General features: G+C 40.5%; 2 protein-coding genes across 2 annotated transcripts; both read left to right on the top strand.

The window, feature by feature from the left end:
* LOC107620640 lies at positions 19-3,413 on the top strand. Its single transcript, XM_016322772.1, has 2 exons — positions 19-817; positions 2,296-3,413. Exons 1-2 carry the CDS (start codon positions 19-21, stop codon positions 3,411-3,413), a joined length of 1,917 nt encoding a protein of 638 aa, XP_016178258.1.
* Positions 13,251-14,435, top strand: LOC107620639. The gene has a single exon (XM_016322771.1). The coding sequence runs from the start codon at positions 13,251-13,253 to the stop codon at positions 14,433-14,435; it is 1,185 nt and encodes a 394-aa protein (XP_016178257.1).

Below are 25,960 nucleotides of genomic sequence, written 5' to 3'. Positions count from 1 at the left end.
GCCGAACTCATGGCCTAGATGGCTGAGCTACAAGTTGAAGTCAAAAGACTTGCCGAACTATCCACCCAAAACAACGCTAGTAAATGTGAGGAGAATGGTTCCAAAGGAAAAGGCAACGCAGACCTACTAAGTGTCAACCCACCAAAGGAGAAACTGACCTTGGACAACCCGTTCTCCGAGGAAATCACCAATTACAAGATGCTAAAAAATTTCACGCTGCCTTCTTCACTCGAGCCATATAAGGGGATTGGTGACCCCCGGGCTCATATTAAAAAATTTCAATCTATGATGTTCTTTAATGGCCCTAATAATGAACCTGTTCTTTGCAGAGCTTTCCCCACTTATGTCGACGGTGCGGCTTTACTTTGGTTCTCAAAGTTACCTGCAGGATCAATCTCCTCTTTCGAGGAACTGGCGAAATCCTTCATAGACTACTTCGCTGCAGCACAGATATATGTACACGGATTAGACTACCTCGGCACCATCCGCCAAGGTCCCCAAGAAAGCTTGAAAGACTATCTGACCAGATTTGCAGAAGCAACAATGGAAATACCCGATCTGGATCCTGCCATCCACCTGCATGCCCTGAAGGCCGGACTCCGACCCGGAAAATTCAGAGAGACAATCGCGATAACTAAGCCGAAGACTTTGGAAGAATTCCGAGAAAGGTCAGCAGAACAGATGGAGATTGAAGAGCTCTGCAAAGCCGAAAGAACGGAGAGAAAACAGCCAAAGAAAGAGGATGACAGAGCCACAAGGTCGGCAAATATCAAAGACTCCAGAAAACCCTTCAGACTGACCCCAAAATTCGACAATGGTATGCGAAATTGTGATCATCAACAATGGCGCCAAATGACTTGGAGCTCTTAAACGTGAATCACACTTTGTCACAATTCCGCACAACTAACCAGCAAGTGCACTGGGTCGTCCAAGTAATAAACCTTACGTGAGTAAGGGTCGATCCCACGGAGACTGTCGGCTTGAAGCAAGCTATGGTCACCTTGTAAATCTCAGTCAGGCGAAACGTTCCAAATGCGCTGTCACCGCACGGCTAATCATCTGTCGGTTCTCGATCATGTTGGAATAGGATCCATTGATCCTTTTCCGTCTGTCACACGCCCAACAATCGCGAGTTTGAAGCTCGTCACAGTCATCCCTTCCCAGATCCTACTCGGAATACCACAGACAAGGTTTAGACTTTCCAAATCTCAAGAATGACCGCCAATAATTCTAGCCTATACCACGAAGGTTCCGATCTTAGATTAGAAACCCAAGAGATACGCATTCAAGCCATTGCTAGTAGAACAGAGGTGGTTGTCAGGCACATGTTCATAGGTGAGAATGATTATGAGTGTCACGGATCATCACATTCATCAAGTTGAAGAACGAATGAATATCTTAGAGAAGAAGTAGGCGTGAATTGAATAGAAAAACAGTAGTACTTTGCATTAATTCATGAAGAACAGCAGAGCTCCACACCTTAATCTATGGTGTGTAGAAACTCCACCGTTGAAAATACATAAGAACAAAAGGTTCTAGGCATGGCCGTGAGGCCAGCCCCCAAACGTGAAAAGGTCTATCCAAGTATGAAAATACAATAGCAAAAGGTCCTATTTATAGAAAACTAGTAGCCTAGGGTTACAGAAATAAGTAATTAATGCAGAAATCTTCTTCCGGGCCCACTTGGTATGTGCTTGGGCTGAGCATTTAAGCTTTCATGTGTAGAGACTTTTCTTGGAGTTAAACGCCAGCTTTTGTGCCAGTTTGGGCGTTTAACTCCAGCTTTTATGCCAGTTCTGGCGTTTTGACGCCAGAATTTTTGTGCTGACTTGGAACGCCGGTTTGGGCCACCAAATCTCGGGCAAAGTATAGACTATTATATATTTCTGGAAAGCCCAGGATGTCTACTTTCCAAAGCAATTGAGAGCGTGCCAATTGGGCTTCTGTAGCTCCAGAAAATTCACTTCAAGTGCAGGGAGGTCAGAATCCAACAGCATCTGCAGTCCTTTTTCAGCCTCTGAATAAGATTTTTGCTCAGGTCCCTCAATTTCAGCCAGAAAATACTTGAAATCATAGAAAAATACACAAACTCATAGTAAAGTCCAGAAATATAATTTTTATTTAAAAACTAATAAAAACATAATAAAAACTAACTAAAATATACTAAAAACATACTAAAAATATTGCCAAAAAGCGTATAAATTATCCGCTCATCAGACAACTACACCAAATTCAACACAAAGAGGGAAAAGATAATTAAAGAAATCCTCAGCGCTAAAATCATAAATCCACCAGCAAGGGCAAGAAGCTACCAGGACCAGCGATTCATCGACAAAAGCAAACACTGCGCTTTCCATCAGAAGTATGGACACACAACTAACGAATGCGTGATAGTTAAAGATCTGCTAGAGAGACTAGCTCGACAAGGCCTCCTTGACAAATATATTGAAGGAAGAAGGTACAAAGAAGGTAACAAAGACCGAGAAGAACGTCATCAAGCTACAGGGCATAAGGAGGACAACAAATGGTCAAACAACACTCCACCCAAAAGCATCATAAACTGTATATCCGGAGGATTCGCCTGGGGAGGTGAAACGACTTCGGCGCGAAAACGAAGCTACCGCGCAATTCTAGCAATCGAAGGAACAACACCACAAAACAATAAAAGTGCGCCTGACCTCAATATTACTTTCAGCCAGACAGATATATGCTCGGCGGCACCAAACTTGGACGATCCAGTGGTAATTTCCATCCAAACAGGCGAGTTACTGGTAAGAAAAGTCCTTTTGGACCCAGGTTGCAGTACAGATATTCTTTTTTACTCCACTTTCTTAAAAATGAAATTATCTGAAAAACTCATACAACCCTCATCTGGAGAACTAGTAGGGTTCTCCGGAGAAAGAGTCCCAATTAAAGGTTATGTATGGTTAAAAACGATGATGGAAGAGGACTCATTGTCACGAACTATTGATATACAATATCTAATAGTTGACTGCCCAAGCCCTTACAATATTATTCTCGGAAGACCTGCTCTGAACATGTTCAGGGCAGTAGTATCTACTCTTCATCTATGTGTTAAATTTCAGGCACAGGACGGCAGGATAGCTATACTTCACTCAGTCCGCCAACAAGCTCGGCAATGCTATAACGCAAGCCTGAAAAGGTCGGCCGCAAGACAAGAGTTCCAACAAGAGGTCAAAGCAATTCATAGCACAAATAAGATATTATCCCTAGCGGATCTTGACCCCAGAGAAGACACCGAAGAAAGACCTCAACCAGCGGACAAGCTCCAGAAGGTTCCACTGACGTCCAAATCGGAGCATGTCACATACATCGGCCAAGCGCTCCAAGGACAAGAAAGAACAGAACTTATACGGGTGTTACAAGCCAACGCCCAGATATGCCAGGGATAGACCTAAATATCATCTGCCCTAAACTTGCCACTGACAAAGCAGTCCAGCCTATAGCTCAGAAGAAGAGGAATCTCGGAGCAGAAAAATCAAAGGCAGCCCTAGAAGAGACTAGAAAGCTTCTTAGTGCAAAATTTATTAAAGAAATCCGATTCACCACATGGCTATCTAACGTGGTAATGGTAAGAAAAAACTCAGGTAAATGGCGCATGTGCGTCGACTTTACAGATTTGAACAAGGCATGTCCTAAAGATGCATACCCTTTGCCAAGCATTGACAAGCTTGTGGACAATGCATCAAGCTTCAAAAGCTTAAGCTTCATGGATGCATATTCTGGTTACAACCAGATTCTCATGCACCCAGAAGACCAAAGCAAAATAGCCTTCATAACTGAACATGGAAATTTTTGTTACAAAGTAATGCCATTTGGACTAAAGAACGCAGGTGCAACATACCAGCGCTTAATGGACAAGGTCTTCCGTGACCAAATAGGTTGGAACATAGAGATCTACGTTGATGATATGGTCGCCAAAACTACCTCGAAAAAGTCCCACTACGACGACCTCAGAGAAATATTTAAGCAAATCTGAGCATACAACATGAGACTAAACCCAGAGAAATGCGCCTTTGGGGTGCAAGGAGGCAAATTCCTCGGATTCATGCTGACATCACGGGGAATCGAGGCAAATCTTGAAAAATGTGACGCAGTACTCAACATGGCAAGCCCTAGAACAATAAAGAAGGTGCAACAATTGGCAGGTAGGGTAGCGGCTCTGTCCCGATTCTTACCGGCAGCGTCAAACCGATCTTATCACTTCTTCCAGACGATATCAAAGAACAAAAGTTCGAGTGGACAAAAGAGTGTGAGACAGCATTCAACGAACTCAAAGCCTTCTTATCATCACCACCAGTACTGCAAAGACCAGAGGATGGTAAACCTTTATATTTATATTTGTCCGCTTCTAATTACTTTATAAGCTCGGCTCTTGTCATTGAGACAGGAAAAATACAACGGCCAGTGTATTTCGGTCGAACACCCACAAACCAATGGGCAAGCCGAGGCTGCTAATCGAGTTATACTGCAGGCAATAAAGAAAAAGCTCGATAATGCGAAAGGAGAATGGGCGGAGCTAATTCCAGAAGTATTGTGGAGCTACAACACCACAATACAAACCACCACGGGCGAAACACCCTTCAAACTAGTCTATAGGTCGGAGGCGTTAATCCCGGTAGAGGTCAGAATTCCCACATTGAGAACCGAACTATACGACGAACTACATAACACAAACGCAAGAAACGCCGAGCTTGACCTCGTAGAAGAAGACAGGGAAATCGCCGCCATTAAGCAGAGAGCCCAGAAACAACTAGCAGAAAGAAAGTATAATAAGAAGGTGGTTCCGAGGACATTCGAGGAGGGTGACTTAGTCCTCAGACGAACAGAAGAAGCCAGACGACCTCCTTCACATGGAAAGCTCGCCGCAAACTGGGAAGGACCATTCCGAGTATCCAGAGTGCTCGGAATGGGGGCTTACCAGCTACAAACATTACAAGGCAATCCAATTTCAGGGAATCAGAACATCTCTTCACTAAAGTTGTACAGATCATAAAATTGTACATTTTGCGAATGAAGGTACTCTTTTTCCCCCTTAGAGGTTTTTTTATCCCAAAATGGGTTTTTACCTAAGGAGGGTTTTAATGAGGCCGGACGCCCAAATCAAACAAATGCAACCGATTATTTGTTCACCAATCTTACACTACTGTTTAATACACCATTCTATCAAAATAACTATATCATCAAGGTGACCTAACCACGGTCAACGCATAACTTAAGTCAAAACAAGAACTAAGTGTTCACAAAACATCAAAACGACTATAACTCGGCCAAACAAAACAAAATAAGTCATCATTACAAACAAAACATGTCCAAACACATAAATAAAAAACAACTCAAGGAGGAGGGGCGTTCTCGTCATGGTCCTCCACTGTGCCATCCACCACCAACTTCCCATCAATAACGACCTTTGTCACGTCCATCCAAGCACAATCAAAATTAGGTGCCAAAGTGGCAATCTGACTAACAGCTTGATCGAAACCAGAAGCAAACATTTCCATACCCAACTCCTCCAATTCGTGAACTCGGGAAGTCAGCTGACCTTTAGCCAAGTCACTATCCTTGATGTTGGACTGGAGGAGCCGAATCTGATCCCTGAGACGATTAACCTCGTCCTTAAATGACTTCAGCTTCAATGTCACATCCGCAATCGCCTCGTCCTTCTCCTTCAAAGCCTTCTCCATTATAGTATCTTTATCCTTCAACAACTTCTCCAGCTCGGCAGCTCTCCCCGCACTTGCCTGCTGCTCAGCTCCGATCAATTCGGTAGTACGACTAACGCACATCAAGCGTGAAGTAACAATCTATCAATGGCAACACGAAAACACATAAACAACGGCAGTAACACTAGAGGGCAAAAAGAAATAGAATAAATAAACACAGAGGCTAACCTGAATAAATTTTCCCATACCCTCCATCCCAATACGACGAGTCATGAGCATGTCGCCAGGGTATTGAGAAACCCTATCAGAGAGCTCGGCTATGGGGAACTGGTCACTCCATAGAGAATGAGTGCTCGTCCCTGGTATGAACCCGTGAAGTCTCCTTTGCTGATCAAATGCAGACCTAGCATCCCCCGCAATATCCTTATCACATTCGGAAATAACCTCCAGAGACTGATCCGTTTCATCTCTCTTTCTCTTATGTGACGATGCGGGGTGGGCAGTGGATTGAACTACCTCGCCACCACCATCCTTGAGAACCCCAGAAACTCCAGCATCCTTCTCCTTTTTCTTCTTAAAAAAGATTGGAATCGAGAGAGATCAAGAAGAGGAGCTCGCCCACCTGCAAAAGGAAGAACAGTCAAATAAACAAAATAAATACACAACAGACAGTACAGTAACCATCGTTACCTATGTAAGCTTTCAAACCCTCACTATCACCTACATCATGCAGACGAAGAAGGTCGAGAATTGATAAACACACCCCATCAGCAAAACACTCAATCAGAAACTCTAGAAGGCAATCCTCATCCTCACTTCTCTCGGTAGCCTCTAAGATCTGACATTGCTCGGATCACCAGTACAAGGGAAACCTTTCTATGAGCTCGTCATCCAGATAAAACGGATACTCGGCCTCCAGCGACCGAACCTTAACAAACAAAGATTTAAAGTTTTTGAAAGAAAATTTATAAAGCAAGAAAAGGGAACGACCGGGAAAACTACTCAGACAAACCCACAACCCTTTTCCTAACCCCTTTAGACTGAAACAGCGAAAAGAATAGAGGAAGGGAACAAGGAAAAGATAGGAACTCCATTAAGCACTGAAAAGCACGAAGGAAGGCCCATGAATTTGGGTGTAGTTGAGAAGGCGCACAGTTTAGTTGAGTCAACAAGTCACACTTGAAGGCAGAGAAAGGTAACTTAACACCTAACTCTATGAAACATGGAGTATACATGTAAAAATATTCCCAATCCCCCTCCTTTCGCAAACCCTATCATCAGTTGAACAGGGAAGCAATTGCACACCCACACCAGAATCCTCTCTCACAACTTTCAGACTTTCTAGTTCATGCATGGATGCCGAATCAACATACGAAGAAGAACGAGTTTTCACATCATCATGAACTAAATGATATGGGTTATCTTTCTTCTCCTCAACAGCCATCTTTTTCTCTTTCTCTTTCGCCATAACAAAAGCAAAAACCAGTAAGTGTGGGAGAAAATACTAACCTCTAGAATTCATAGTCGAAGATAAAAACCGAAAGAAGATGAGCTAACAGAACGTCAGTTCCCAAAAACAAAAACCAAATAATATCACTAAGCCCACTAACTTAGTGGGTAAACCAAGTGACAACCGTAAATGCCTCGAAAAACCAAAGCGATTCATTAAACATGACGCGCCAAACGAGATAGAAAACTCTTGACTTTCTTTGACTCTCCTTGACCCCCAAGACCAAAAATGGGCCCAACGACCAACAACTCAACCCAAACAAAACCCAGTTGATCAAAACTTGCTTGCCACCAAAGACATGGAGACAAACAAGCTTGTGGGGCTATGATGTGTACCCCTAAAAACTCGGCAGCTATCCTTCTCAGCTAACCGACCAAATATCTCGGCACCAAGAGCAGACCCCAAACGTAACTTGATCACAGTCACACGTAAGTCAGATCCTATCTTCAGCCCGTTACTAACAAACGGAACTCACCAAGAATATCGGAACAAACCCAACAGCATAGACCCCCACTCGTCTATAAAACAGAACCAAGCAAATTCACAAAGGCTCAGGTTACACATACTCACTCTAGTTTATTTCATTTATTCTCTGATAATTCTCATTTTTACTTGAGCGTTGGAGTGCTCTTTGCAGGTGCTCCCGCCGTCGTGTTTCAAGAGGTCGAGGTTTCTTATAACACCACTCCCTGGACGAGACATAGCTCCTCCCGGAAGTCAAGCAGCCGACCTAGGCGTTGTATACCTCGGCTCAATCTGGACGGTAATAATAATAATAATAATAATAATAATAATTGAAAAATCATATATTTTAATTTTAGGAATCAAATGCACATAATTATAATAATTTATTTTGAAATAGATAATCAAATTAATTGAATATTTCTATTTTTATTTAGAGTTGATTAATTTTATACTATATATGTGTCTCTTTAATATATGATGTGATTGTATACTTTTATATCTGAGATTTATATTTTTCTTGACAAATATCATGGCTACTAAATTATGTTCAAACGTTGAGTTTAATATAATGTTAAATATAATTTTTTTAATTAGTTTTTTACTTACATTCTTTTGTCCTTTTATTTTATCTTAATTTTTTTGTAGGTATGATCTTATTAAGAATCTTAAGACAACATCTGGGTATAAACTTTGGAAATTTAAGATTAGAATAATTCGATTATGGAGTGTTAAATAATTTAAAATACGTATACAAAAAGCTCTAATAAAAATGATTCTACTTGATGAAGAGATAATATAAATTTGTATATCATTTTTAAATTAATTTACTATTTTTTATCATTTTTAACTTTTTTATTGTGATATTATTTACAAGGATTTTCATATATAATGCACAATAAAAAAATTCAAAAGCATCCCTTTTTGAGAAAAGGATATGTTATAACCAACCTTGGCATAGTTAAAATAATATTGGATTCAAGTCAATGAGGCATGAATATAGGATTTACCACAGAAAGCATACCATTTTGCATTCGATTGGAGACTTCTTGATCCCGATAAATTTGTTTTGCTTTGAACTGTATGAATAAATATTCCAAAAAATGATGTTATTTTACAAAGAGCATATACAATGCACAATAAAAAGTTCAAAAGTCTCTCTATTTGAAAAAAATGATATTTGAAGGAAGTGTTTATGTTATGACCAATCTTAACGTAGGTCAAAATAATATTAAATTCAAGCCAACCAGTCATAAATATAGGTTTTATTTCAAAAAGATATTATTTTGCATTTGGTTGAAGACTCCTCGATCCCGGTAAATTTATTTTGCTTTAAACCGTACAAAGAAATACTCCAATAAAAAGAGAAGACTTGCACTTGATAGGTAAGAGTTGTATAATTCATATTAAAATTATTGGTATCAATTTATTTTGATAATTTTTTAAAGTAATAACACTTTGTATTTTTAAAATTCTAAGTATAATAGGCCTTCTAACTAGAAAAGGAAATTTAGAAGTCTCTAATAAGTTTAGAAATCCTTTATTTTTATTATGCTAGAACTTGATGAAATACAACACGTTAAAAAAATTTGTGATAGTTTTTATTAATTTTATTTTCTAAATTTCTAAAAGTTGTTATGTTTCTAATTATTTTGTCTTCATGTGATATAGGGGTGGACCTAAATTTAGATGCACATTGTAAAAAAATTTGTAAAATGGTTCATTGAGTATATTCAAAATCTCCCAAATAGACAGTATATTGAAAAGTTTAAGAGTTTTGACTGTAAGTAGCTATTTCTTTTATATAGTATTTTAAGCCATACATACATAACTATAAATTTTAAATAATATATTATTTTGTAATTCTTTTAGGAATAATGTGAGTTTTAAATATCAATTATGAATCCACATTTTTTATTAATCGAGATTTTTAGAAAGTACAGGAATTTAGAAAAAGGTATCTATTTGATTATTTATCTTTTGAGACATGACTTTGTCTAGCAGAATTGCTGGCCACAATTTTCAGATGATATTTTACATAGAAGTATTTGAACACGAATAATATAGCATTTTATTATCTTATTTTTGTATTTATTAACTTCAAATAATATTTTATGGCTAAATATAGTTTGTTGACCTAGCTTTTATTAAACCGTGATAGATTTAATGTTGACTGATAAGGATATAAAAAATTTTGTATTGTCAAACATAGAAGATATCATGCATTCTTATAGAAGGAACTTGCAAGAGAATATCCTCCAATGTCAATCCTTTCTGGTAGTAACTACTCATTGCAAGATGAACGACAAATAATAGAGGAATTCAGGTATGACAAATATCAATTAGAGATCTTAACATCATTGATGTTGTACATGATAACTATAGAACAGAAGGAAGCTTATGACGGAGTTATGAGGACTGTAAATAAATCTGAGGGAGGATTTTTTTCCTTTTATAGCCACAGTGGTTATGGTAAAACGTTCCTTTATAACTGCACACTCTAGATTCAAAATACCTCTAACCGTAGATAAATATTCTACACGAAATATCCGATAGGGCTCACCTCTTGTCAAATTATTAATAAGGACAAATTTAATAATCTGGGATAAGACACATATGCTTAGCAGGTATTATTATGAGGCACTGGATAGATGTTTGAGGGATATTGTGACGCAGCATCAATTGCTAATGGCGAGCGTCCATTCATGGAAAATGCAGTTGTACTCGATGAAGACTTTAGACAAATATTGTTTGTAGTTACAAGAGAATCTCGATAAGATATAGTGTATGCAATCACAAATTCTTCGTATCTTTGGGAGTCTGTTGAATTTCTACAACTGTTGAGGAACCTGAGGCTAACTATGAAATGCAAAAATAAAACCCAATAGGATATCAAGGAATTTAGTGATTGGTTTTTAAAAGTTGGTGATGGCCTAATAGAAGATAACCTAGACAGAAAGTCAGAAATTGAGATTCCTATAGATATGATAGTTCTATATTTCGAACAGGCATTTGGAGAGTTAATTGACTTTGTCTTTATGGGCTTGGTGCATAGCTATCAGTCAAGCAATTACTTTAATGATCGAATATTACTATCACCAACCTTAGACATTGTTGACAAAATAAATAGTCAACTACTATCAATTATTTATGGTGATAAAAAAGTGTATCTTAATTCAGACAATCTTTGTGTTGAAGAAGATAATATGAAAAGTCACTTGAAATTCTTTGGTCCATAAGTATTAAATGCTCTTAATTATTCTAGTCTTCTACCTCATAAGCTCACACTTAAGATTGGTATGGTGTTTCAGTGATGCTACTTAGGAACATAGATCGGTCAAATGGCCTATGCAATGATACACGACTACAGGTTAAGAGACTTGAAGATCACTTGGTTGAATGCGAAATACTAATAGGGACCAAAATAGGAGTGTTACGGATCTGGCCCACGGATCCTACACCCGGAACGGTCCCCGAACCCGGTTACCAGGGTCTAACCCGCTTCGCCCTTCCAGAAGGCCTGGAACCAGCCCAATAGAGCTCCTAACCAACTTTCGAATTCAAACGTCTCCCTTATCTTAGCCAAATAAGATAAGATAAGATAAGATAATTCAAACGTCTCCCTTATCTTAGCCAAATAAGATAAGATAAGATATTCACCATCACCTATAAATAGAGGACCCAGGTCCCTCCAGATATTCATCCATTCCTCACACCTTATACCTCTCAGATCCATTCTGACTTGAGCGTCGGAGTGACTTTGCAGTACCTCCCCCCATTTCTCCAGTCAAGTGATCCGGCATCTACCTCAACCCACAAGTTCTCGATCTATCTCTCAACCCGTACCAGAGACATCTTGTACATTGGCACCGTCTGTGGGGACTTTGCAGCATTGTGGCAGCATGGCGGATAACCTAGAAGAGCAATCATCAAACTCAGATTTCTTGCGTGTAACTGAGAGCAAAAAGGAATAATGTTTCCTTAACTTGCATCACCTTTGCAGTGATAACACACCTTCGCCCTACTCCAACGGCGAAATCCCAAAGGAATAATGTTTCCTTAACTTGCATCACCTTTGCAGTGATAACACACCTTCGCCCTACTCTAACGGTGAAATCCCAAAGGAACAATGTTTCTTCGACTTGCAATCACATTCTTAGTGATAACACTCTTTATGCACCCTCGCCCTACTCCAACGGTGAAATTTCAAATCCTCCGAGCCCAAAGTCTCGCCTCCCTTTAGTGGGACACCTCCACCTCTTGGACCCTCTCATTCACCACTCCCTCATCCATCTCTCCAAGCGCCATGGCCCCATCTTCTCTCTCTATTTTGGCTCCATGCCCCCCGTGGTTGCTTCTTCTTTTGAACTCTTCAAGCTATTCCTCCAAACCCACGAGGTCACCTCCTTCAACACTAGGTTCCAAACCTTTGCCATCCACCGCCTCACCTATGACAACTCTGTCGCCATGATCCCCCTTCGGACCTTACTGAAAATTCATAAGGAAGCTCATCATGAACGATCTCCTTAAACGCTACCACCGTGGCCAAGCTCAGACCTCTCAGGATCCAAGAGATCAAGAAAAATCTCAAGGTTCTTGCACAGATGCGGGGGACAGCCAAATCGTGGCGGTATGACAGAGGACCTCGAGGAGCAATCCTCCACCCAACACCCCAACTCCCGAACTCCAAGATAACACTCCTCCCACCCACGGAAGGATAATAAGCGCGGCACATCGCCAACCAACCCCAACCCAGCAAAAACCAAGAAAGGACAACCGTCCTCCCACTGAAGCCCGGCCACCCGACGGCCTAGGAGAGAAGGCGGTCCAGATAATCCAAGAGTTGTGCCTCAGGATGCAAGACCTCAAAGGCCGAGTTACACCCAAAGAAAAGCACAACGCTGAAAATGGAAGTCACGCAACCTCTAGATCAAGATCTCGCCATGAAACCAGGCACGGCGGATCGCCAGAACGGCGACATGCCAAGAGATACAATCGCAGTATCTCCCGTGACCACAGACACGATAGGATGCCTGAACGACGACACGGCAAAAGGTATGATCGCAGCGTCTCACGCAACCCAGCTCATTAACATGACACGGACGACAATCGACGACATCGAGAGGCCAAACGCACAAGAAGTGACCACATGATAATGGGAGCCACTCCCTTCACTAAAAGAATCCTGAAAGCAAAACTCCCTAAAGGCTTTGACAAACCTACGGATATGAAGTACGACGGAACCAAGGACCCCAAGGAGCACCTAACGGCCTTCAAGGCCAGGATGAACCTGGAAGGGGCCGCTGACGCGGTCTGAGGTAGGGCCTTCCCGGTAACCCTAGCCGGGCCAGCGATTAAATGGTTCAACGCCCTCCCCAACGGATCCATAACTAGCTTCCACGATATCTCACGGAAGTTCATGGCCCAATTCACCACCAGAATCACCAAAGCTAAACACCCCATCAGCTTATTGGGAGTCACCCAGAGACAAGACGAGTCCACGAGAAAATACCTCGATCGGCTTCAACGATGAATGTTTAACGGTCGACGGACTCACGGACTCAATCGCAAGCCTTTGCCTAACTAACGGGCTCATGAATGAAGACTTCCGGAAACACCTAACTACCAGACCAGTGTGGACCATGCACGAGATCCAGAGCATCGCAAAGAAGTACATAAACGACAAGGAAGTAAGCCAAGTCGTAGTCGCTAATAAACGGCATCACGGCAGCACACGACACGGCAGCACGGCACCTCGACATAACCCCCCACCAAGAGAAAACCATAAAGAACATCCCAAACCAGCAAACGTAAACCAACCCCCCAGAATTAGAAAATTCTCTAACTACACACCTCTGACGGCCCCGATCACCGAGATATACCACCAAATAGCTGATCGAGGTATTCTCCCGAGGGCCAGACAACTCAAGGAAAGAATAGGCGGCAACAAGACCTTGTACTGCGACTACCACCGAGGATGCGGACACAGGACGCAAGATTGTTTCAACCTAAAAGACGCCCTCGAGCAAGCTATACAAGACGGCAAACTCCCCGAGCTTGCCAAAATCATCAGGGAACCAAGACGTGCGGAAAAAGACAGATCACTAGAAAAAGAAGGACATAACCCGAGGAGACGGAGACAAGCCTCTAGGGAAAGCCCTGAAACATATTCGACCATTATCGTGAACGTCATCACAGGGAAAGACACCCCAGGAAAATCAAAATCAGCACTGAAGAAGGATCTCAAGATCCTGGCAGTTAGAGACCAAAGCCCAATCGCCACCACCAATAGAGCGATAACATTCTCCCCCGAGGATTGCCAGCACGACACCTCGGCAGAAGACGCCCCCTTCGTCATCTCGGCAAAGATTGGAACCGGGCTAGTAAGAAGAATACTGGTGGATACAGGAGCAGACTCTAACATCCTCTTCAGAGGAGCCTTCGACAAACTCGGACTCCGCAACGACAATCTAAAGACACATCGTAACGGAGTCACGAGACTCGGAGACAACTTCCTCAAACCAGACGGTTCCATCGTCCTTCCCCTCATGATAGGAATGGGAAACCAAAGGAAGATAATCCTATCCGAGTTTGTGGTCCTCAAAGACTCCACCGCCTACAACGTCATCCTCGGAAGAAAAATAATTAATGACCTCTCTGCCGTCATCTTTACCAAATACCTTCTCATGCAGTTCACAGCAGAGGATGGCTCCATCGGAAATATTCACGGAGACCGGGAGATCGCAGTAGAATGCGACAACACCAGCTTAGCCCTGTGAAAGAAATCTCGCAACGCGGCCGGCATATTCTTAGCCGACCTGGATGCCTGACAAGGCGGGCAACCTAGGCCGAAACCAGAAGGGGACATGGAGAAAATTGCAAATAGGGCAAACCAAAGAAGAATATACTTTCATCAACAAGAACTTCCCATACGACCTTAAAGAGGATCTCTCACGCCTCCTAAGACGAAGCAGAGACTTGTTTGCATTCACACCTGCCGATATGCCGGGAATAGACCCCGATCTAAGGCCTCACCGAATAACCGTAGACCCCAAGGCTAAACCTGTGGCACAGAGGAGATGAAAAATGTCTCCCGACCGAGCAACCGAAGTCAAAAGCCAGGTTAAAGCCCACCTCGAAGCAAGCTTTATCAGGGAACTGCCCTACACAACCTGGTTGGCTAACGTTGTGCTAGTAAAAAAGGCTAATGAGAAGTGGCGGATGTGCGTCAACCACACGGACCTGAATAAAGCCAGTCCAAAAGATGCCTTCCCTCTAACGAATATTGACGGGCTGGTAGACGCCGCATCCGACCACTAGTACCTTAGTTTCATGGACGTGTATTTCGGATACAATCAGATACCCATGCACCGACCCGACGAGGAGAAGACGGCCTTCATCACTCCCGACAGCACGTACTGCTACACAGTCATGCCCTTCGGCCTAAAAAACGCCGGAGCCACTTACCAAAGGCTCGTCAACAAGATTTTCCAAAACCTGTCTGGGACCAAGCTGGAAGTCCTCATAGATGACATGCTCGCCAAGACCGAATCCGGCGGGTAACTCATCAGCTTATAATGAACACCCTAAGAAGACATCAAATGCGCCTCAACCCAACAAAATGCGCCTTTGGGATGGAAGCAGAAAAGTTCCTCGGTTTCATGATCACGCAACGCGGGGTAGAAGCTAACCCCGAAAAATGTAGAGCCATCCTTAAAATGGCAAGCGCGAAAAATCTCAAAGACATCCAGAAACTTACCGGCCAACTAACCATACTATCTTGTATTCTCGGCGCGTCGGCCCAAAAGGCGAACCCTTTCTTCAAACTTATGAAGAAAGGAACCCCCTTCAAATGGGAAGCAGAATGCGAAGAGGCATTCCAACATTTCAAGAAGTCCTAGCAAAACCCCCGGTTTTTGCTAATCCCCAAACAGGAGAGGTCATCTACCTATACCTATCTATAACAGAGGAAGCACTCGCAGCAGCGCTCATCCGAGAAGACGAGAATAAGGCCCAGCGACCCATCTACTTCATAAGCAAAGTCTTACAAGACACGGAATCGCACTACTAAGGCCTCGAGAAACTCACATTTTCACTCCTCACGGCATCCCGTCGTCTCGGACAATATTTTCAGGCCCACCCCATTACGGTCTGAACCGACCAAGCGGTTAGGCAAGTCCTGCAAAAGCCCGACCTAGTCAAAGGAATAATCGGGAAAGGAGCCTACAAGCTCGAAAAACTCGACAGAACCGAGATCCCGAGAACCTGGAATGCCGCCAACTTACGGCGATATTACACGTAGGAACACTCCCTCCCTTAAAACTATGTCTTTCACTTATATTATTTTATTTTATTCTCCTTGTATTATTTTAGGGTACTCTTTTCCTCCCCCCAAAACGGAGGGTTTTAATGAGGCCCAAACTTAATAAAATTTCATTTAAAAATGCACTTACCCTGCTTCGTCCCATATTGTCGTAACGACAAAAAGAGTAAAACGGCCAAACACCTGGAAATCGATCACCCCAAAGCCAATAAAATGGATATCCAAACAACAAAACGGATATCCAATAAGTAAATGGCTACTCGGGAATCAATCACCCCGAAGCCAATAAAACGGATATCCAAACAACAAAATGGATATCCAAATAAGTAAACAGCTACTCGGGAATCGATCATCCCGAAGCCAAAAAAATGGATATCCAAACAACAAAATGGATATCCAAATAAGTAAATGACTACTCGGGAATCGATCACCCCGAAACCAATAAAATGGATATCCAAAAAAGAAAACGGCTACTCGGGAATCGATCATCCCGAGGCCAACAAAATGGATATTCAAATAACCAAACGGGTATCCAAACAAGTAAACGGCTACCCGGGAATCGATCATCCCGAGGCCAACAAAACTGATATCCAAAAAACAAAACGGGTATCCAAACAACAAAAAATGACGGCCCGGGATCGATCACCGTGAGGCCAACAAAATGGAAATCCAAATAAGCTAAATAAACAAAGTCTTGAAATCGGCCCACCAAGAGGCCTAAAATAAGTTCACAATAACGGTCTAGGAAAGGTCACACAAAACAAGCATGAGCTGATGGTCTTCCAACTCCCGGAAAATCGGACTGGCCAACATCCCGCCAATCAGTGCAGGATGACGTCACGCCCTTTCTAGACTCCTAACAGTCTTTCAAACTACAGAGAATTGGACTCTTCAAACAACTTAGTATTGAGACCAAGTAAGCATGCTCTCATGCTCCAGGGACAACTGTTCCAGACCCGATCTCCGGACCCTTCCTCGGAACGGTCATCAAACCCGGCATGTGATAAGACGCACAAAAAATGCGGTCCTCGCTTGACCATGAAACGGCTAGAAACTCCCCAAATTCTCGACCTTGATCGGAAAAACCAAACAACGATCTCCTTACTAAACCACAATGGCGAGGAAAAGGTTCCTCCAGTGATGAGACTGAGCACCCTCACTCTCTCGCTCCGGGGGCAACTGTTACGGATCTGGCCCACAGATCCTACACCCGGAACGGTCCCCGAACCCAGTTAGCAGGGTCTGACCCGCTTCGCCCTTCCAGAAGGCCTGGAACCAGCCCAATAGAGCTCCTAACCAACTTTCGAATTCAAACGTCTCCCTTATCTTAGCCAAATAAGATAAGATAATTCAAACGTTTCCCTTATCTTAGCCAAATAAGATAAGATAAGATATTCACCATCACCTATAAATAGAGGACCCAGGTCCCTCCAGGTATTCATCCATTCCTCACACCTTATACCTCTCAGATCCATTCTGACTTGAGCGTCGGAGTGTCTTTGCAGGTACCTCTCCCCATTGCTCCAGTCAAGTGATCCGGCATCTGCCTCAACCCGCAAGTTCTCGATCCATCTCTCAACCCGTACCAGAGACATCTTGTACAAGGAGGAATTGCATTAATCTCAAAAATGAATATGGTTCTAACTATTATTCAAGTATATCAACAATTTGAGTATTGCATATTATATCTTTTTCTTTAATTAATCCAATTATTTTGTAATTTTTTTTGTTGTGTACTACTATTTAGTAATACATAAATAGAAATAAATAAATTGGCCTTAACTTAAAATTAAATATGTTAAAGAATATTTTTTTGTTAAAAACACCTCAAAAATAAATAAAATATTAAATATTTTTCATGTATCGTACGGATACAAACACTAGTAAAATTCAAAGAAAAAAGATATATAAGTTTGTGAACTTTTAATTTGAGGATAATTTTGTCCTTTATAATTTGAAAATACAAAATCACTTTTGACCATTTAAAAACATGACATATGGATCTTCTTGTACAATCTACTTGCCAAAGGTAACGAAATTGGCTTATGTGGTGCCTATGTAGATTTGATGGTATTATTTGTGTAAAACTCTGCAAAATACCAAATAATTAATTGATATCTAATAAACAAATTAAATATGAGTGAAAAAGGATTAGATATTTAATATTTATAATTTGGATAAATAAAAATATTTAGGGTGCGAATTAAAATGCTTATCTTAAAGGTTTTGGTCCAAAATTGGGGCAACGGGCTAAAATAAGTGAATTGGGCCCAAGGGAACCCAAGAACCCATATATATACCCACACTTAATGAGATTTCAGCCACCATTCTCCCCATTTTAGTGAGAGAGTTCGGATAGAAGAGAGAAGAGAGATGTGAGAGCAAAAACCCTAACTTTACCATCTTCAATCCATCATAACTTTTGTTTTGAAGCTTCGATTGATGAGCTGTTTGTGGTCACGCGTTCGTCTAGGAACCCTCTACAATTATATCAAATTAGTTTGGTGAGTAACTCGAAATTCTAGCTCCAGTTTTTCATTCAAAGCTAAAATTGCATTTTTGATTTAGGTATTGAGGATTTTTGGTGATTTTGATATTATAAGGGTTCTCTAGCTTATGTTCTTAGTGGTATCCATCACTAGTTTCAGTGGGTAAAGATTGAGTAATTAGAATCTTGGCTCGGTAAAACTTTGAAAAGGAAAGGCTTAGAAGCTTGGAACTGCGGCATTAAGGTACCGGTGGTAGTTTTGAGTAGGCATTATGTAAGGTTATGGGAAAACCAAGGTTACTTGCCCCTAAGATAAGTTGAATGGAATTGATTGTTGATATACTTGAATAATAGTTAGTATGAGTATTGAGTTGGTTGATGTATTTTTGGCATAAAATTGGGAGTGAAAATAATGAGTTTTTGATGAATTGAGAAGTGCTATATGATATATGTTGGTACTATGTTGCATGAAAGTGATTATGTATGTTGAAGTTTTAATCCAGAATTGGATGTATGAATATTGTAATTTGTGTAAATTTGGCCGAAGACTGTGATAGGATGAGGAATCCCCTATGAGGTAAGTTGAGGTATGTGGTATGAAATGTTGAATGAGTATGAGATATTTGATGATGATTGGTTGTAAATTTTGTTTTTATGAGTGTGTATGTTGAGGTTGTCTTGAGAAATTACTTACGGGTGTTGAATGATTAGAAAGGGCAGAGAATCGATCAATGTAGAGGGAGCTTAGAGGTGGTATTGGAATAGTTTTGAACTGAATTGGAATTGGAATTAATGAAAGTGGTTATGCAAAAATTTTTGGGTAAAAATGGATTTTTGACAAAATTTGACGGGTCATAACTTGGCCTTCGGACCTCTAACTTATGTGAAACTTATTTTAAATGAAAATTGGATTTGTATATTTTATGAACTTTAAAGAACAGACGGAAAATAATTTTTACCGAAAAAGTTATGAACGTTTGAAAATCTAGTTTCAAAACTGAATTCTGTAGAAGTTACAAAAAACTGAGGTCATGCGTACGCATGATGGGTGAAACAGAAGTGAAATGATTTCATGCAAGTTTCATGCGCACGCACAAAAACTGAGTTGCACATATGCACGAGGCATGCGTACACACAATCCGCATTTCCAGAACTAAATGTTTTACGTGTGGGTAGCATGCGCATGCACAAAAGGGATCTCGCGTGTACGCATACACAAATGTCCTATTTTGATGAAAATATGATTTTTAACTATTTTGCCTATTCCATTATGTGTTTTCACTTTCGTAATCCCTATTTGAGATCTAATAACTATTTTCTATGATTTAGAATGAATCTGATGCCTCTAAACCATTTTCTTAACGTGTTAAACTTTCATAAATCCTATAATGGCATAAAGGATAACAAGAATGGGATGATGTAATTGAATGATGAGATTGAGTTGATTCGAGAGGATAATGAGGGTGAGATTATATGATTGACTGATGAGATTGAGATGATTCGAGAGGATAACGAGAATGAGATGACATGAATGAATGATGAGAATGCGTTGAGATGATTGAATAATGAGAATGAGTTGGGATGATTGAATGATTAGAATGAGTTGAGATCATTGAGTGACGAGAATGAGTTGAGATGATTGAATGACGAGAATGAGTTGAGATGATTGAATGATGAGAATGAATTGATATGACTGAATAATGAGAATGAATTGATATGACTGAATGAATGATAAGAATGCGTTGAGATGATTGAATGATGAGAATGAGTTGGGATGATTGAATGATTAGAATGAGTTGAGATGATTGAATGACGAGAATGAGTTGAGATGATTGAATGATGAGAATGAATTGATATGACTGAATAATGAGAATGAATTGATATTACTGAATGCTGATATTGAATTGATAGGATTGAATGATGAGATTGAGTTAATATGATTAGAGGGAGAGAATGAGCTTGTTGATATTTGAGCTTCCGAGATAGATGCAAGGATTGTGGTTCTATCACACTTGCTCCATGATGGTATATGAGCTTCTTGGGTAGACGCACGGATTATGGTTTTGTCCCGCTTGCTCCATGATGGAATTGAGACAATTGTCGACATGTGGTTGTAGCCCGAGCAAGGATAGTGGTAAAATCCCGCTTGTTTGTGATTCTCTTTCTGTTGGTGTAGTGTGTCAAGCACTATATCTGAAGAATGTGGCGGGCACTATATCCCAAAAGTGTGATGGGCACTATATCTCAGGTTTTGTATTCTCTCGATATATGAAGTGTGCCGGAAACTATATCCTAAGAGTGTGTCGGGCCATATATGTCGGGCACTATATCCCCGAAGTGTGTCGGGCACTATATTCCAGATCACACAAGAGAGACGATATCTGGGTTAGCTACTGGATGTATCGGGTTCTGAAAATTTAGCCGACATATGAGTGGTGTGGAATTTAGAATATCCACAACTGAACCGGCAAGTACACCGGGTCGTCCAAGTAATACCTCAGGTAAGTGAGGGTCGATCCCATGAGGACTAAGGAACTGAGCAACAATGGTCAACTGATTGGCTTAGTCAGGCGAACAGAGAAGTTGGATTTTTGTGGGTTTTCAAAAGCATTAAACAATAAATAAAGAGTAAAGACAGTAAATAATGAGTTTGGTGTGAAAACAGTGAGAGAGAATAGTTAAGGTATCAGAGATGTTTACTTTTTCAGATTAAAGTTTCTTACCAACTATTTTAACCATGCAAGATTTATTTCATGGAAACTGTAATTAACTAAACCCTAATATCTTGTTGATTTAGTCTCCTCTAACCTTCATCAACCGCCAATCTCTTAGTCACTTGATTCTGATTAGAGGGTTAAGTGCAAATCTAGTTTATGGCCACAAAAACCTAATTACCCAAAGCTAAATAGATTATATGTAATGTATCCATATTAGTTCAAGTAATTAGCAATTTAGAAGGAATTTACTTTCAAGTTGTTGTTCATATGAGAGGCCTCGCTCGAGGATCACATAAACGCTTATAGAATAAGGGTCATACTCTCGTTTCACCCAGATTCATGAAATTAAGAATGAAAGTAATCCTTGAAATTGAATCAATGCATTAATTAGAATAGAAGAGTAATAGTTTCAATCCATAGAAATAAATAGAGCTCCTAACCTTAACCAAGAAGGTTTAGTGACTCATGACTTATAGAGAAAAACTAGGGTTCTGAAAAGTGTGGAAGTCTGATCTCCCTTTCTAAGGGTGGATCTTTTCCCTTTTATACTAACCTAATTTAATTTGAAAATAAAATAAAATATTAAATCTTAAAACTAAAAGATATTTTTTGTAAATAAAATTACAAAAATAAAAGATACGATAACTAATAAGAGCTAAATCTAACTAGAGATTCTCCAAGAGTGGGCCTTCAGATCAGCTTGCCTGGCGCTAAATGCCAGTTGGGTGTTTAGTGCCCAAAAGGGGGCAGAAGCTTTCTGTTTTGTGCGTGTTGCTGGCGCTAAATGCCAAGCTGGCGTTTAGCACCCAAGGAGGTGCACAAATCTTTTCGTTTTTGCTCCAAACTCTACCAAACTATTTCGAATTTTACCTAAAATCATAAAAACACTAAAACAACTCAAAGTAGCATCCAAAGATGATTTTTGCACTAAAATATAATAAAATTTAATAATTACTAACTGAAAATAACTAGAAAATAGGTGGAAAAAGGGTATAAGATGCTCACGCATCAGTGAGCTCTTGGCCAGTAGGACAAGTATACATCATTTGTATTTGTGTGTATTGTTTGGGTGTTAATCTTGTATCTGGCTTGCCTATTTGAATCATTGTATCTATATGCTATTTGAACTAGTTGCTTTACCTGTTATCTCTATTTGTGTCTTCCTTGTATTATCTTGTATATATTTGCACAACTGAGAGATCCCTTATGCGGGTGGTGGTGACTGATGAGCGGATATTTTATACACTTTTTAATTAGTACTGTTTTCATAGTGTTTTTGGTTATGTTTTGTTAAGTTTTATCAAGTTTTAGCAGGTTTTAGTGTAAAAATCACTTTTTGGATACTACTTTGAGTTTTTGTGTTTTTCCTATGTTTTTAGGTGATTTTTGGGTGATTCTGGAAAGTTTTGAAAAAGCCTGATTCAGAGACAGAGAAAGGACTGCAGATGCTGTTAGATTCTGACCTCTGTGAGTTCAAACAAGCGTTTCTGGAGGTATAGAGATCCAACTAATGCACTCTTAATGGTGTTAGAGAGCTAACATCCAGGGCTTTCCATCAATATATAATGATTCATACTTATCTTTGGAAAGGAAGGCCCAAAACGGGTGTTGAACGCCCTACTGACCCGCTGCCTGGCATTTCAACGCTCCAAAGGGAGCAAGATGGTGTTTAGACGCCCCAAAGGGAGCAAGCCTGGCGTCCAATGCCCCAAGAGGAGTCTCAACACATGGATTCACCCAAGCTTAGCCCAAACACTCACCAAGTAAGTCCAAGAAGTGGATTTTCGCACTAAGAGTCCAGTCTATCTTATTTCTGTAATCCCTAGTTATTAGTTTATTTTCATAGTTGTTTCCTTTGCTTTTTAATGTTTGTGATCATGTACAGTACTTAGAACAGAAATAAATACAGTGGAAGAGGACGAGTAGAACACCCTGGAGAGACCCCTAGCTGGCATTGAAATGACACCCAGGGGGCAGCAAGGGCGTTCAATGCCCCACAGGAGTAGAGACCTGGCGTTGAACGCCACCCTGGGGGTAACAAGGGCGTTCAACGCCCTACAGGGACCTAAGATCTGGCGTTGAACGCCCATTGATAAACCCATATTTTATGATGTATTTTATGTTCAATTCAAGTGATTTATTCAATCCCTCACCCACTTATTCATGTAAATTACATGGTTTTACTTTTCCTTCCTTATTATGTGATATATGTGAAAAACATGTTTCCTATGCTTTAAAAATATAAATTTTAATTAACCTTTATTACCATTCGATGCCGTCATTTGTGTGTTAAGTATTTTCAGATCTCCCAAGGCAGGAATGGCTTAGAGGACAGAAAAGAAAACATACAAAAATAGAAGGAAAGCACAAAAATGGAGTTTTGAAGAAAAGGGCAGCGATGCGAACGCATGGACGACGCGGCCGCGTGCCTGGCGTGAAAAGGCAGCAACACGAACGCGTAACTGACGCGGACGCGTGCCTTGAGCAGAACGCAAATGATGCGTACGCGTGACCAAAGCGAACGCGTGACAAGAAAAACTCTCAGATGACGCGACCGCGTGACCCACGCGGACGCGTGACAGACGCCACGTGCAGAAACTACAGAAAATACCCCCAGTGATTTCTGAAACCCTTTTGGCCCAGATCCAAGTCCAGAAAACATAGATTAGAGGTTATAAAGTGGGGAATTGCATCCATTAAGAGGAGGTCTTCCATTATTCACTTTTCATAATTTAGATGTAATTTTTAGAGAGAGGTTCTCTCCTTTCTCTTAGGGTTTAGGATTAGGATTCCTCTTAAAGGAATTAGGATTTCTTATTATTTCAACTTCTTCACAGGTTCAATATTCCTTTTGCTTTATATTTCTCTTTTACTTTTAGATACTTTAATGCTTTTAATTGTTAATTACTTATGTCGCCAAATTGGCTTACGAACCATTCATGTTTGGATTGATTTTCTTTTATTAATGCAATTTGAGGTATTTCAGAATTATGATTGCTTCCCTTTATTTATATAAATAATTTAGATTTTCCCTTTTGGCTTTGGTTGATTAATTGGTAACTCTTGAGTTGTCAAACTCATCGTGATTGATAATTATTATTTTTGCTAATTGAATTGAATTCCGATAACTCTAGTCTTTCCTTAGGAGTTGGCTAGGACTTGAGGATCTAACTAATTAGTCCACTTGACTTTCCTTTGCTTTAGTAAAGGTTAACTAAGTGGGATTAAAACTCAATTCTCATCACCATTGATAAGGATAACTAGGATAGGACTTCTAATTTTCATACATTGCCAAGAGTTTTATTAGATATTAATTTATTAATTCCGGAAATTTATTTTCCTTGTTCAAACCTTTTGAAACCCAAAAGCACTGTTTTCCATAACTAATAATAAGAACACCTCCCTGCAGTTCCTTGAAAAGACGACCCGAGGTTTGAATACTTCGATTTATAAATTTTATTGGGTTTGTTACTTGTGACAACCAAACGTTTGTACGAAAGGATTTTCTGTTGGTTTAGGAGCTATACTTACAACGCGATAATATTTGTGAAATTTCTTTACCGATAGGAAATCAGTTCGTCAAAATGGCACCGTTGCCGGGGAATTACAAACGTGTGCCTTATTATTGGTTATTGTAAATATTTTTCTTTTGCTTGTTTATTTGTTTCTGTTTTCAATTTTTTTTAATTCTTATTAGCTACCATGAATTCTCATCCCTCTCGCTTTGAGTTTGGTTCTAATATTGTTGAAGGGAATGAAAGCTATAGCAGGAATATGCATCAAGGTCAGAGCAATCAAGGATGGATGGAGCCACGAGGACTTGATCAACCCTTTAGGCAACAACACCCTCCACAGTATCGCAGACGATGACCATTCTACAATCATACCAAGCTGATAGATACGGTGGACCCCCTTGTAGTTACCAACAAGTTCCACCTTGTGCTTATGAACCACCCTCTCAACATAGCTTTGAACCACCACACTCACAAGTTCCTTTTTACCATTCACCACCATATGACCCTTATCCACCATAATTCTAATCCAATTACTCCCAAGAGCTACCACATTCTTATTATGAACCCTCTCCCCCAACCAATGAACCCTCATATCCACCCCAATCTCCAATGAATGACAAACTTCGTGTCTTCCTTCAAGGGCAAGTGAAGATGCAAAGGGACGTACTGGAACTCACTACTGCCTTAACCGAGGTAGTAAATAAATTAGCTTCCCAACATCTGAGCACTAAAAGTACTCCCATGGCTACATGTGGAGAATCAAAAAAAGAGCGTAGCATGAAAGAGACACTAGAAACTTCGGTGGATAATGAGGAACATGGCTTTGTATTGGAACAAGTGGAGGAAGCCATAATAGTGGTAGAGAAAGAAGTGGTTGAGGATTTAGGAGATGCTGAACCTCCATGGGAATCGAGAACTGTAAAGGATTCCACCGAGAAGTTTGAATTTGATTCCAAGGAGGATAGTGCACAACCTCCAAAGCATATACCTTGTGAAAAATTGGACGGAACAGACCAAGAAACTGATTTCTTAGGCAGTGATGATCATGAATCAAGCTCTCCTAGTCATGAACTTGCATCTGCAACTGAACTCCTTGAGCCTGAAGAACTTTATCCAAGTGAATACGAAGATGATGTCGAAGTAGATTTCTCTCAACCTCCAACTTATGACTTGAGTGACGAGGAAGACATAGAAGGCTTTGATCAAGACGCAATTGCAGTTGAGGAATCTTGGGAAGAAGTGAAGGAATTCACAGAAGAAT

This window comes from Arachis ipaensis, chromosome B10 (assembly GCF_000816755.2).
Source record: "Arachis ipaensis cultivar K30076 chromosome B10, Araip1.1, whole genome shotgun sequence".
Classification (NCBI taxonomy): domain Eukaryota; kingdom Viridiplantae; phylum Streptophyta; class Magnoliopsida; order Fabales; family Fabaceae; genus Arachis; species Arachis ipaensis.
Note: the sequence above shows the minus strand (reverse complement) of the source record. Positions and strands in the feature narration are given on the sequence as shown.